General features: G+C 30.6%; 1 protein-coding gene across 24 annotated transcripts in view; it reads left to right on the forward strand.

The window, feature by feature from the left end:
* Positions 1 to 13,041, forward strand: part of LOC132722900 (serine/threonine-protein kinase pakB-like) — a 43,096-nt gene that overhangs the window by 11,136 nt on the left and 18,919 nt on the right. For all 24 annotated transcript variants that reach the window (XM_060707492.1, XM_060707493.1, XM_060707499.1 and 21 more), the window contains exons 2-6: positions 1,519 to 1,605; positions 2,414 to 2,527; positions 4,560 to 4,616; positions 8,502 to 8,652; positions 10,413 to 10,546. In XM_060707492.1, the coding sequence (XP_060563475.1) occupies positions 1,519 to 1,605; positions 2,414 to 2,527; positions 4,560 to 4,616; positions 8,502 to 8,652; positions 10,413 to 10,546 (543 nt within the window). The remainder of the gene's footprint in view (positions 1 to 1,518; positions 1,606 to 2,413; positions 2,528 to 4,559; positions 4,617 to 8,501; positions 8,653 to 10,412; positions 10,547 to 13,041) is intronic.

Here is a 13,041-nt window from a genome sequence, read left to right on the forward strand (position 1 = left end):
CTGTAAACAATGTTATTTTGTGTCACTTCCGGGTTTAAAAAATGCAATTTAATATATAATTACGTCTACAATATCCGTCAAAAAGAATTGATATTTACCTTTCTACAAAAGGTACTAAGGTACCCTCTTTCATTATTTGTTCGTTCTGATATATACTAAGTCTTGTATAATAGTGTCTACTTTTGTAATTTAGATATGATTTTTTTTCAAATTTAGGACAATGTTTGCCTTTTTGTCAAAACGATACTTATCTAGGATTTATAGACACACGTTTAATAGTGACCTTTTGACGGTGTTTTTTTTATAATGGTATGTTTTCTTGTATTGAATCTTAATTGCTCAAAATGCCGAATTTCTTTTTTCATAGAAGACAGGCAGGATAGAAATGCGAATCGCTTTAAAAATATATACAATAAAGAGATATAATTGTTTAATTGAGTGGTTTTTACCATTTGGTTACATGAGGTACCAGAACATTTGGCCTTTCATTATCCTGAAATTAGGACATAGGTACCGGAACATTTGACCTTTTATAATCCTGAAATTAGGACAAAACGTACCAGAACATTTGACCTTTTATTATCCTGAAATTAGGACAAAACGTACCAGAACATTTGACCTTTCATTATCCTGAAATTAGGACGTTACATAGCAGAACCTTTGACCTTTCATTCTTCTGAAATTAGGACATAAGGTACATGAACATTTGGCCTTACATTATCCTGAAATTAGGACTAAGGTACCTGAACATTTGGCCTTACTTTATCCTGAAATAAGGGCATAAGGTACCGGAACATTTGACCTTTCATTATCCTGAATTTAGGACATAAAGTACCAGAAAATGTGGTATTTTTAGTTATCCTGAATTAGGACAAGGGTACCAGAGCATTTATCCTTTCATTATTCACAAATTAGGATATAAGGTACTAGAACATTTGAAATTTCATTATCCTGAAATTAGGACACTTGATACCAAAATAGTTGGCATTTCATTATCCTGAAATTAGGACATAAGATACCGGAACATTTGGCTTTTCCTTATTCTGAAATTACGACCAGGTACCAGGACATATGGCCAAATTAGGACAATATGTAGCATGGTCAAAGGTGCAAAAAATCTTGAATGATATTCATAGGAATCCAAGACATTCAACTCATCTCATATTTTATTGGGGTATCATTTTTGTTTACATATTCATTTATCTTTATTTAAAAAAACTTTATTCATAAAACAGGATTTCCTTCATCGGAATTATAGGAGACTATCAAAACATCTAAAAATTCTAAAAGAAAATCAGTAAAATGTTTTCTCAAAATAGGTTAATTTGAAATCAACATGCATGAAAAATGATATGTGTTAAGCGGACAAAACGCCTAGTCCAATACAGGTTGCAGCTGTGTACTCGTCTAATAGTATTCAGTATTGTACTCAAAAATGTAAAATAACCTCATAATGGACGGCTCTATCACAGTACATATTTTGATCGATGTATAGTTTCTTTCTTCTTTTTTTTTCAGACTGGCTACAGGTATGAAAGGTTATTTGGGCTATTGGAGGGCAATGTCATGTACATATTTAGTACTGATGCACCATCACAAGAAACAGTAAGAAATCTTTAGTTTTCCACACAAGTACCTCAACTTATGTCATAATCTTTAAATGGCACCGTTAATCGCTGTTCATTATTTTTGTCATGTACAGTGTTTCTCACGAAAATGCGGCATGTTGAAAAGCATGAAAAGACGGCAAACGATGCTTTAATCATGTTTTGAAATCTCCGAAAATCGACCTCTTTGCCATAACACCCGGCATATCATTTTGCAGTCACCAGAAGTTTTAAAAGACCGCTAAGTAATCGGAAAATAGTATTCAGACAAAAGTTGCATTGGCTTTCATGGTATGAAATAGTGCATTAAACTATTTCCGGTTTCTTTGACCACATATTACCTCGGTCAGTGCATAATGTGGTATTAGCAACACATAAAAACTCTAGAAAATTCTTAAGAAGCTTTCAAGTCATAGCAAAGAAGCATGTTTCTAACAAGGTCTGACACAATATGACAAGTTATAATAATTGTTTATCATATAAACTTATGCTCTTCTCTTTGAATGCTCCGTATCATTGCGCATTGCAATTTAAGGTGAACAGTGAAATTTTATACAAATGCAGCATACACGTTGGAAAACAATTAGATATTTAATACACTTGCGTCTATATGGCTTTGTAAATAATTCAGTTTTCATTAAAGGAGAAGGACTGTGACTGTAGAAATAACAGTATAAAATTGAAAACAATTACAAGCCATAGCAATAAAATGGTGCCAAATCAAAAACAAAAATATGTACTTTTTAAAGTTTTATTATTTATTGTCGGTATCAACATTTTATTCAAAATGTATGTTTTCCTTTTAGCAAATTGGCAACTTGACTATTGACAGCAACACTGAATTCATCAAAGGAAAGGGACATCCCTCTAAAGGCTACAAATTTGATCTAAATACGGGTACAAGACTAAATAGATTTAAGGTATTTTTATATCTTTTTTAGATATTAAGTTAAATGCATGTAGATTAAGTTTGGTTTTAAGTTCGTATCACCCGAGGTTATCCAAAATCATATGTCTTCTTTCGGCGCCATATGACTTAAAGTGTGTTGGTTCCCTGTAAAACCAAACAAACAAAACGACCATTAAGTTTGGTGTACCATAGAAAATAGTAAAATGCTATGTATACCAATACGTTATCAATATTTCAAATACTGCTACAATAATTCCGTATTTCAAAATTTAGTTTAAAGAGTACATGGGATGATAAAACGCAAACTTCCTACGCGCTTCAGAGAAATGTCTTAAGTATACACTCACAGATTGGTAGATATCAAAACAAATATATATCAAGACAATCTATAAATTAAAAAAAATGTTATAAGTTTTATGTCGAACCAAGACCTTATTTTACATTTTTAAGATACCAAATCAATGTGAACAAGTCATAACACTCAGGTTTGGAGTGGAAATCCTGTGGGGATTTATTTTGTTCATTTCAAATATAATAAATATCTCAAATTTTATCGTTGAAATGCATTGGCACATTGGCATTCGTAAGTAAACCAAGTTATGACACAATAAATCACCTTTTAAGTCTAACACACTATCTTTGCTCCTTTTACAATTTCAGAAAGAAATAATATTTCGGTATGCGGACCTTAAAGTCCATCTCGAAAAAGAGATTGATTTCTTTAAGTTTTGGAGGGAGCCACACTGTTTTTACAAATTTAGATTAAAACGCATCTTCCAAGTCATGTATTTAAGTGTGGAACGGTTGCGGGTAGTATCTATTCGATCTCCAAAAACAATTATCGTTGAAATAGAGCTGAATCACTGTAACGAACTTGCGAAAATCCTGACCTTTTAATTACCACTTTCCCATTTCCCATATTCCATACAATGAAAGAGTGCAGGAGTCGTATATTTTGTTAAAAGGCACATTATGTCCCAGAAAAGCATAATTTTAAGATTCTTTAGAAATGTCAAACATGTTTAAAAATGTTTTAGTAATTGATTTAGAGCGTGTTATGTGTTTAACATCGTCGGTTATCCACGGCCGAACCATTAACATTTGATTAACATGTTATTTTGCATATGCAGTAATGTGTCTTAAAGGTAAAAAAAATGTCCACAAAGTTGTATTTTGACTTCCATACAAAATACTAATTCACTATAATTATACCATTTGCTAACAAAGCAAAAGAAACAAAGATTAATCACCTTTATGGCAAAAGTGTATTTTCTATAAAACTGTAACAAGATACCAAAAAGTAAAAAGTTTTGAAGAATTGAAAATGAAAGCATTTTTTGGCATAATGGGCCTATTGAGCATTATGAAAATTGATTTAATTTAATATAAGTGTCTTTAAAAAACTTCCTTGTTTAACTTTACAGCCAATCGCTGATTAGTTTAAATATACGACGGTTCCTTCATGCTGACAAATAAATATATAGTTATGATAATTAATATATTATAAATTCTAATATCGTATATCTATGCCATTTTTTACCATTTTTATTTTGTATTCAAATAATTAATATAATTATCCGCTCAGTCTGATCAGGATCTATGCTGTTCGCTTACAAACCCTATAACAAGTAGAGAAACTGATAGCGAACAGCATGGATCCTGATCAGACTGTGCGGATGCGCAGGCTGGTCTGGATCCATGCTGGTCGCAAACCCATTATGTTGGTTTTGTCATGACGTGGCTCATATATTTTTTAAATTATATAAGAAAAATTGTTGGGAAATTTATTATCATATTTGATTCACAGTCGTGGTGATATTCTATAAAGCTATTCTTAATGCGTATTGCATGATGTTCGCTTTAGGGGATGGGGGCGATGTTAATATTATTTCTTCTGCAATAACTGATACAACCATACTTCTTCTGAAGAAATATGAATATTCATTTGATCAAAACATATATGTATATTCACATATTTTGTAAGACTTTTTGCATAAAAGCAGTGACTTTTAACATTATTTTACTTTCGTTTTTATTTATAGACAAAGAAATCGACAGAGCGTGAATTGTGGCGGGGGTATGTTATTGGTATATCAAAGGTATGTTTTTCACTTACCCTTAAACACATATGATTGAAACCGATTTTGTTTTATTTGAAGTATAGATTAAATACACAAATGGAGGTTGTCACCAAAAGAAAGCAAAGCCAACGACATCAGTTTGTGAAAATTAAAGTATTGGACATATTGGTTCATGTTATCACTCTCACGCCCTCAAGCACCGGCTTAAGCATTGTTAAAGGAACTCCACTGAGGTGCACAAGCCTAAAACATAAAATTTTAATTGCTTACAAATACAATTTGGGCACTTAAAAGAGAGCTATGTAAAGGTAATTTAAAAATATTCTCAGAAATAAATTGTAAATCGTATTTTTTGCTCTTCTTAGCCCAAATTTGAGTGAAAATGGTTGCAACGCTTTTAAGTTTTAGGCTATTTTTCACAATTCGAATAATTATTCTGGAAAAACGAAAAGAGCAAATGATCTGCAATTTCAAACAAGTTATTGGTTTAGACAAACATCAAATGGAACATTAATCTCGAAAAACATATTTCCAGTTCCGTCATGTCTAAAAATCTCAATGGAGCCCCTTAAACAACTGAAATTGCAATGACTTTTCTCAACGGACTGGAGGTTTACATCAAAGATTGATATCGAGGCATGATAATTAAATACTGATTTTTAAATTGATAGCTGCCATATGAACATATCTGTAGTTGTTACAAAATTTTAAGTTCTACCACTTTTATACTTGATGTTAAATTCTTTTTGAGACGGTGCTAGAGAGCATGTTCGGTAGCTTGCATTTATTACTATCATTCACGAACCGACTCAATCAAAACGAGCCTGAATTATTTTCAATGTTGCCGTGTTAAGAGTCCTTTAAAAAAGTTACCATTTATTTCATTTGCAATATATGTTCAAGATGGCTTCTTTATAGAATATATTGTTTCACATACTCCATTAGTACAAGTTAAGACGTTGGACACAGAGAATTGATTTAACTTTTCTATACTTCCCATTAGATTGCAGTTTTTATTTGGATCATAAATATATCTTTTACAAGATAATATTGGCGTTTTGGGATTAAACTAGCTTTGAAAAGTATGCACGTTATTAAAAGATCACTGTCAAAGTATACACTTACATCTAACAGCAAACTTTAAAATAAAGAGTAACGGGTAATGATATATTCACGAATCAATATTTCCACTGATAAGATAGTTTTTATCCATTCTACCAGGAAGAATGGAAGTCTTAAGATTTGAATATGCATCTTACTATACGGTATGAAATTTAATTTATAGAACAGAACAGAACATGATTTAAATTATGGATTTGTACATAGTACATCATCACTACAATATACATACAAACTGTAAAAATGTCACGTTTATATTCAACAAATAATATAGAATTTGATATATTATAGCATTGAAATTCATGTAAAGATGGAGAGTAAATAACAATGATTTAAGAAAAATAATACTGTCACTTATAAATCAATTTGGTAAAGAACAAACATATTTGATACAAGAAATCATTTGAATTTTAGGTATAAATTTTGTTACAAAATATCAAAATTCAATTGTTAGTACTAGGTTACTAACAATATTGTTCCTGATTTTAATAGATTCTTTTCAAATATTAAGGTAGGTTCGTAAGTATAATTTTGTTATTAGAGGAAATCAGTTCAATAAATTTCGACGTAGATGGTCTATTATAAAGATATCGTTTAAATATTTTAATTAATACGTAGAAAATTGTGAAAAAGTGACCATGGCAGTGACGCTTTTCGCGTTTTACAAACATATTTCTTTACAGTACAAGATATATCGGTACCTAATTGTTTCTAATTACAAAATAATGTTCACTGGTTCTAGGATTGATCTATAGCGTAAAAAGCACTTTATATTACGAGAACTTCGCCATAAGTCTAACATTCCTACTTATATTTTGCAATTCATTTCATTATGCAATGTCGAGGAGGGTGGTCATATTTTTGACATCATCTATTCCATGAATTTCGAAGTATCCTAGAAGTAAATTAATTAAACTGCTGTGCAAATTTTCTCATCGGAAAGAAGTCTAAATAAACCGTCTGATCTGTATCTGAATAACGCAGTTATTTTATGAAAAAAAATGTCTATTTATAATGACATCGCTTTTGTAATTTAAATTCATGAGCACGTTCTTAGAAGTCATTTGAATTTGCATATCAATGAATGTAAAAAATACAATGATAGAAGAGTGTAGCCTTACAAAATTGATTTTAAATCAGTTAATATATCATTCGAAACTTTAAAATTTTTCCTTGTAACTTTGTAAACGATAGAAGCGTGGACAGTTAAAGCGGCCTTCAGCTTTTCTAAATGTTAAATATGTTGTTTTCAAATAAATCGTTTCATATAATTGTCCAACCAAAATTAACTTTTTAAAGGTGGAAAATGAGTTGTGCCGACTATAAAATACATAAACAATGAGGAGACACCTCGATACCTCTAATATACCGGCCCGCTCTTTAGTAATTAGTAAAGGGACAATTTATTTCCCGATCTTCTATTTTTAGAAACGAACGTCACAGCTGGGTTATAGATAGATCTCAGGACGCTGTGTTGAAGAAGGCTTTACAGAGAAAAAATACTGAAATTCTTAGTTTGAAACAAGACAGAACTGTTGTTTTGTTTTTGTTGTTTTGTGTTTGTTGTTTTTGTTTGGGGGGGGGGGTTGTTTGTTTTTTGTTGTTTTTTCAAAAAAAATCTGAAGGCCGCTTTAATGCATAATTAAGATTCAAAACAAAAAATATCTTTATCTTTATAAGAGATTGATGAATCTTGTTTCCTTAAACCGCATCCTGTTAGATTGTTTTAAAACATAATATATTCACAAAACAAACTGAAAAGAAAAGTAATATACATAAATGTATGAATATTATCGGTTTAATTTACTGAAAGATCCTGTAACACAAATTTTTTATGGTTTTATATCATAAATATGATGCTCAAATAAAGATTTATCAATTTTGTAAGTTCCAAAAAGCATTATTTATAAAGGTATCACCGAATTTAACAGTTCATGTAAATAAAGGGAGGTAATAAAATATTTTTCTATAAAGTCTAAGTCAAATTTTTCAATAAGAAATGAATGCATATATTTTAATGATTACATATAATATGGACAAATATTTGCTTAAATGTGGTATACAACCTCAATTACAACATATAGGATCTTTCACTTTTTGATACCCAATGTCGTTGGTTTAGCCGGTTTCAGAATATCACGAACGATTTATGCAGAGGCGGGGGTGTTGGGGTCGGGGTGGTTGGACATTAAAGACACTACTTACATGAAATAACATGCATTCTCCGGGCATCAATTTAAGTGGGACATTGACAAACATTCTGAAAAAGGGAGATCCCTTGAGGAAAATGATAACAAAAGAACGTAATGAAAATCACACAATCTGTTTGACTTAATTTATGAAAAACATCCTCTAGCATTAACTTTCACGATATTTAATCTCCAATACTAAAAGCATTGGCATCACTTTGTACTTGATTGAATTAAAAAAAAACAAATATAATTACGTACATTGTACTGTTTGTGTTTTGTTTGATATGTAAGAAAATCCCATGGCTAAATTAAAGGGAACGTTTTATTGTAATAAGTTTAGAAGTATATTAGCACGTCGCATTTTTAATGGTTACGGCACATGTCTAAAAGTAGTTGACACCAGTGATTTTATTGCATATTTACACACACGTTCGGTCCCATGTTCAATACGGAAAAATGTGGATCGTGTTAGAATAAAAGATTATCTATGTCTTTAAATGGAAACATGTGTGTAACAAATTTACGAACGGCATTTTCTAGGTATTTCATATAAAATTGTATATCATTTACGAACTCCACTTTTTCTTTGTAGGGAGACGTTCCAAATGATCTTGATCTTTTAGATTCTGAGGTAAAGGAAATAAAACAGAACGTAGCTGCATTCCATGGCTCTGAAGTAGTAGATTATGATCCTAAAAGATCGTCAATAGCGTCAGGCGTTTCACAACGCTCGCAAGTGTCAAGTATGTATGATGCATTTAGTACTTTTGTTAATTGCAAGCAATAAAAGATGTATTGTTCAATATCAAATGCTGAATAGTTTTGGTTTGACTTTATTGAAAATTAAAGGCATATTATGCCTCAGAAACGAATAGATATTTCCTTCTGTAAAAATACCAACTATGATCATTTGCCTAATTTTATTAAATATTGTTTGAAAAAAAAAAGATATCGTTCTAAGTAATTTTGAATGAACATTTACATAATAAATAATAATATTTTGTTCTAGAACATTTAATTACCTGCTATATAAATACATGTTATTTCGGATCATGTATTACATATTTGCCAACTACATACATATATAATTCGCCATAGTTTGTTGCTATGAATGATACTCAATACTTTCGACTTAAAATATTTATTGTTTTACTCCTATTATAAACCAATTCCCTTTAATGTCTGAGTTTTGGGATTAGTTAAGGATACATTTATCACCTTATTCATTCATATGAAAAATCAAACACTTATCATTGCAGCCGATAGAATAAACAATTAAGAATAGCTAATGTGAGTTATAAGATAGATAAAAAAATAACTGTGCATGAAATGTTCCAAATGATATAACAAACAATTGTATGTGTGCAAAAAGTAAAGGCTAAAACCAAACATGAATGACTTTATTACCAGTATATCTATATAAATGCTTAGTCATTTAGTCTCAAGAAACTTCAATAGTTCGAACTATTTCGCTAAAATAAAATTAATTATTGAAAATAAAGGACTCAAATAAGTTTGATATTTTAAATAATGTAATGAATAATAAAAGTAGAGTAAAATTCCAAAGAAAATTGTGAACAATAAAAAAAGCCTTATGACTTTACTGATGTGACTAAGCAAGATAGAATTTGCAAATTTGCCGTGTAAATAATACCTTTATCTCAATTCTAATTAGTAACGTTTTATTTTGATGATTTACAAAATGAGATATCATATTTATTGTTGTTGTTGTTACTGTTTTTGGTTGTTGTTTTTTCTTTTGCTTGAAATTGAGTTATCCTTATTTTCAATGAGATATCACATGATGCCATAATCATTAACATGCTCGTTTCTATTCTCAGAGGTAATATGGTCGTCTTTAAAAGTATTTTATAATTTATTTTGTAAATTATATACATATTTACTTTAGGGAAGTCATTATAAGGCGAAATGTTTTGTTTGATGCATAAAATAAGTCTCAGTTTTTTGACATCCTCATAAATCTGTCCAATAAAAATGAATAGAATGAAAGAAATTGCTTTTGAGGTTTTGTCCGGGAGTTCTTTTTTTTTACAAGAGATTGAGTGATGAAAGTTTTTTATGCATTCATTGAACGTTTAATAGATGCACAATAGATCAAACGCGACGTCGTCACGATGTTTTTATACAGTATAATAAAACACAACTTTTCCATAAACTCAGGAAAATATGTTCGGCGGTTTTCTCCCTTGTATAACACCAATTTTAAAATAATACAAACATATAACTATTTTATATTTTAAATTGTCACCATATATTGGATGGTCATGTTCTTGGGGCATTTAGCAAAAGGCTTTCTTAAAGTCCAAATATATTTCATGTTGTTTTTTTTAATGTTTAATCAACGGTTTTATCCTCTGTTTTTCTTTGACCATTAAATGTTGTTTCGAAACATATTTCCATCACTGTAAGAGTATGCCATATATGAATTAATTGCCTTTCTGTATCCTAATTTTGTCATCAAGTTGTATGTTTATTTTATAAGGAGGTAAAGACTCGGGTGTTGTTTCACTAGGCGGCATGAGCAGACAGTCAGGAAGTTCTAGCGATGATTCAAGGTCAAGGAGATCCGTCGCTTCAACTGTGTCAGGAACTGTGGACCATGGTGGACCAACCGTGGTATGTATAATTTGATCACATAAAAAACCGCAGCGTTTGTCTTGTGATAGAGCTGCTATTTCTTTGGAATGTTGGGAGTTCTACTTAGGTTGAATACTCGGCTGGTTCAAACTAAAAGATCATTGTAATGTTGTTATGTAGCTGCTTCTAAACTAACTAAGAACTTAGCTTTTAAATGAAGAAGTTTGAGGACTTGTAAGCCCGGAAATAGTAAAATGCATAGAATATAATGGCAATGTATCTAAGGTGCTAACTTTCAGTGCAATTGCTCTGTAATTGTATATTGTCAAATAGATTTTGATCATTGCGATAACTGAACACAATCGTGTTATGATATATTGTAATCACTCACTCACAATTTTATTTTAAACATGGCCCTTTGAAAATGATATGTCGTGTTACGCATGACATTTTCACACAGCATGGGATACATTTTTCATTGCAAGAAGCTCGGTCCGTACCGTTCTTCTGATTCACTAATAAAACACTCAATGCTATGCTTTATTTCTCAATAGATACTTCTTATCATTGAGTCAAATATTTTGCAGGAAAATACTAGAAAACTGCTATATAGCATTAAACATCCAAATAATTATGATAATATTCTTCCTATATTGACTACACTGATTTATTTCTCTATCTAAAATATATTAAGATTTTCACATTTTTAATATAAATTTGCTATCGCTTAGAAGAAAATTGTTCACTTGCAAAGCATGCAATTTAAAAGCATTGTGAAACATTTTTTCGTTTACTTGTTTATCATTTAAATAAATAGAAGTTTGCATTTCAAAAGAAATCAAAAGTAAGCTTTTCACTTTGCTGACATTAAAAGCTAAATGAACTATAGGCCTAACAGTAAATAAAATATCATCAAACACAATAAACAGATATACAAAATATACAAAACAACAACATTATCAACCGTGACCTTGTGCTCATTTTAAATGCCCATAAACTCAGTGTTTAATGATAAACGTTTATATATTTAAAATGTACAAAAACCACCATATTAACAACCTCGGCCTTCCTCTCATTTAAAATACTCGCAATGAATACATATGTCCATGAACACGGTGTTTATGGTCGAAATGATCATCCGACCACAGGTCTACAATTTCATTCATTACAACAATCAAACGATACACTATACCCTTGTACGGACAATTTACTCCACGGGTTGTCTTAAACCTTGTGAAATATACAAAACGGAGATGTTGCAATATTAAATAGGATGATTTAAATCACAGTGAATTTGTCCAACCAGTATAAGAGATTAGGATGTTTTTCACCGTTCACGCCGATGGTTTGTGAAAAAAGGCTTTAAGCGTACTTTAACGGCTAAAGGATTACAATACATTTATTGAACCGATCCTTTTTTAAAGTTTATTCTAAAAGCTACGAAATAAATAAACTATGTATTTATATATACACGTACAGTCCCATTCATTCAGTTTTACATATTTACAAATAGTATATCGTAAAATAGAGCGAGCTTACTGAACCTTTAAACCGTCCCATGATAATATTAAACAAACTTGTTGTAATAAATCTGTTAAAATTGCCACAATATGCGACACTAAATTAAAATCCGTGGAAAAAGGCTCAAAGTGAAAAGGATGTTTCATTTCTGAACATGGATATTACGACGTGATTTATATGTCTGAGAAAGAAAAAAGTGTTAAAATGAAAGTAATTGTAACATATGAGGGAATTATTGACACAGCTGACGGAATAGTGTGAAAACATTTATAACTCCACATGTATATATTAAAGACATTGGATTACAAATTATCAGTGTACAAAACGACCAGACAAAATAAGTTGTACGGGGACAGTAATTCCAGTTTTAGAATTTTGAATACTTGATTATTTTTGGAATAGCATATACCATATCGTAACATTACAAAACATAAGTTTAGTAATAAATCGTATGCGAACAGCACAATTCATTAAAAGATAAGAGTTTACAGGCATACATAAATACATATGTAATGAGAACATATACAAAAACACCGTTATCCCCCAAAAAAGCATTCCGGAGTGAGTCTTGGCTGATATTTTTTATGAGCTGCGACATATGAATAAATTGAGCATGATCATGGTCTATGTTTAATCAAACGAAGAGGCTTATTTGCACACTGCATGGTTATATAATCAGTTACAGTTTGAGTCATCCGTGCGATTGAAAGTATTAAAATACATGTTAAATATATGAGTGTATGATGGTATTTAGTCTAAAAATAGAATGTTTTGAAGTTGTGCACGCCTTAAAAAGTTTAATAGTTTTTAAAGAGAGTGAATGTGTGGGTTCTTTTTTAAATTTGCGTAAATCGCCTGCATAGGGGTATCTTAAATAACGACTTCAATGAGTATCTTGGTATGTATAAAGCACTTGTTGAATTGAATTAATTTAATGAATTTATTAACGTGTATTGAATGATACTTAGTTATTACGTAATCACATGAAAAAGTACACGAAGAAGTGTGAACAT

This window comes from Ruditapes philippinarum, unplaced genomic scaffold (assembly GCF_026571515.1).
Source record: "Ruditapes philippinarum isolate M1 unplaced genomic scaffold, ASM2657151v2 ctg34_1_1_1_1, whole genome shotgun sequence".
In the NCBI taxonomy this organism is placed as follows: Eukaryota; Metazoa; Mollusca; class Bivalvia; order Venerida; family Veneridae; genus Ruditapes; species Ruditapes philippinarum.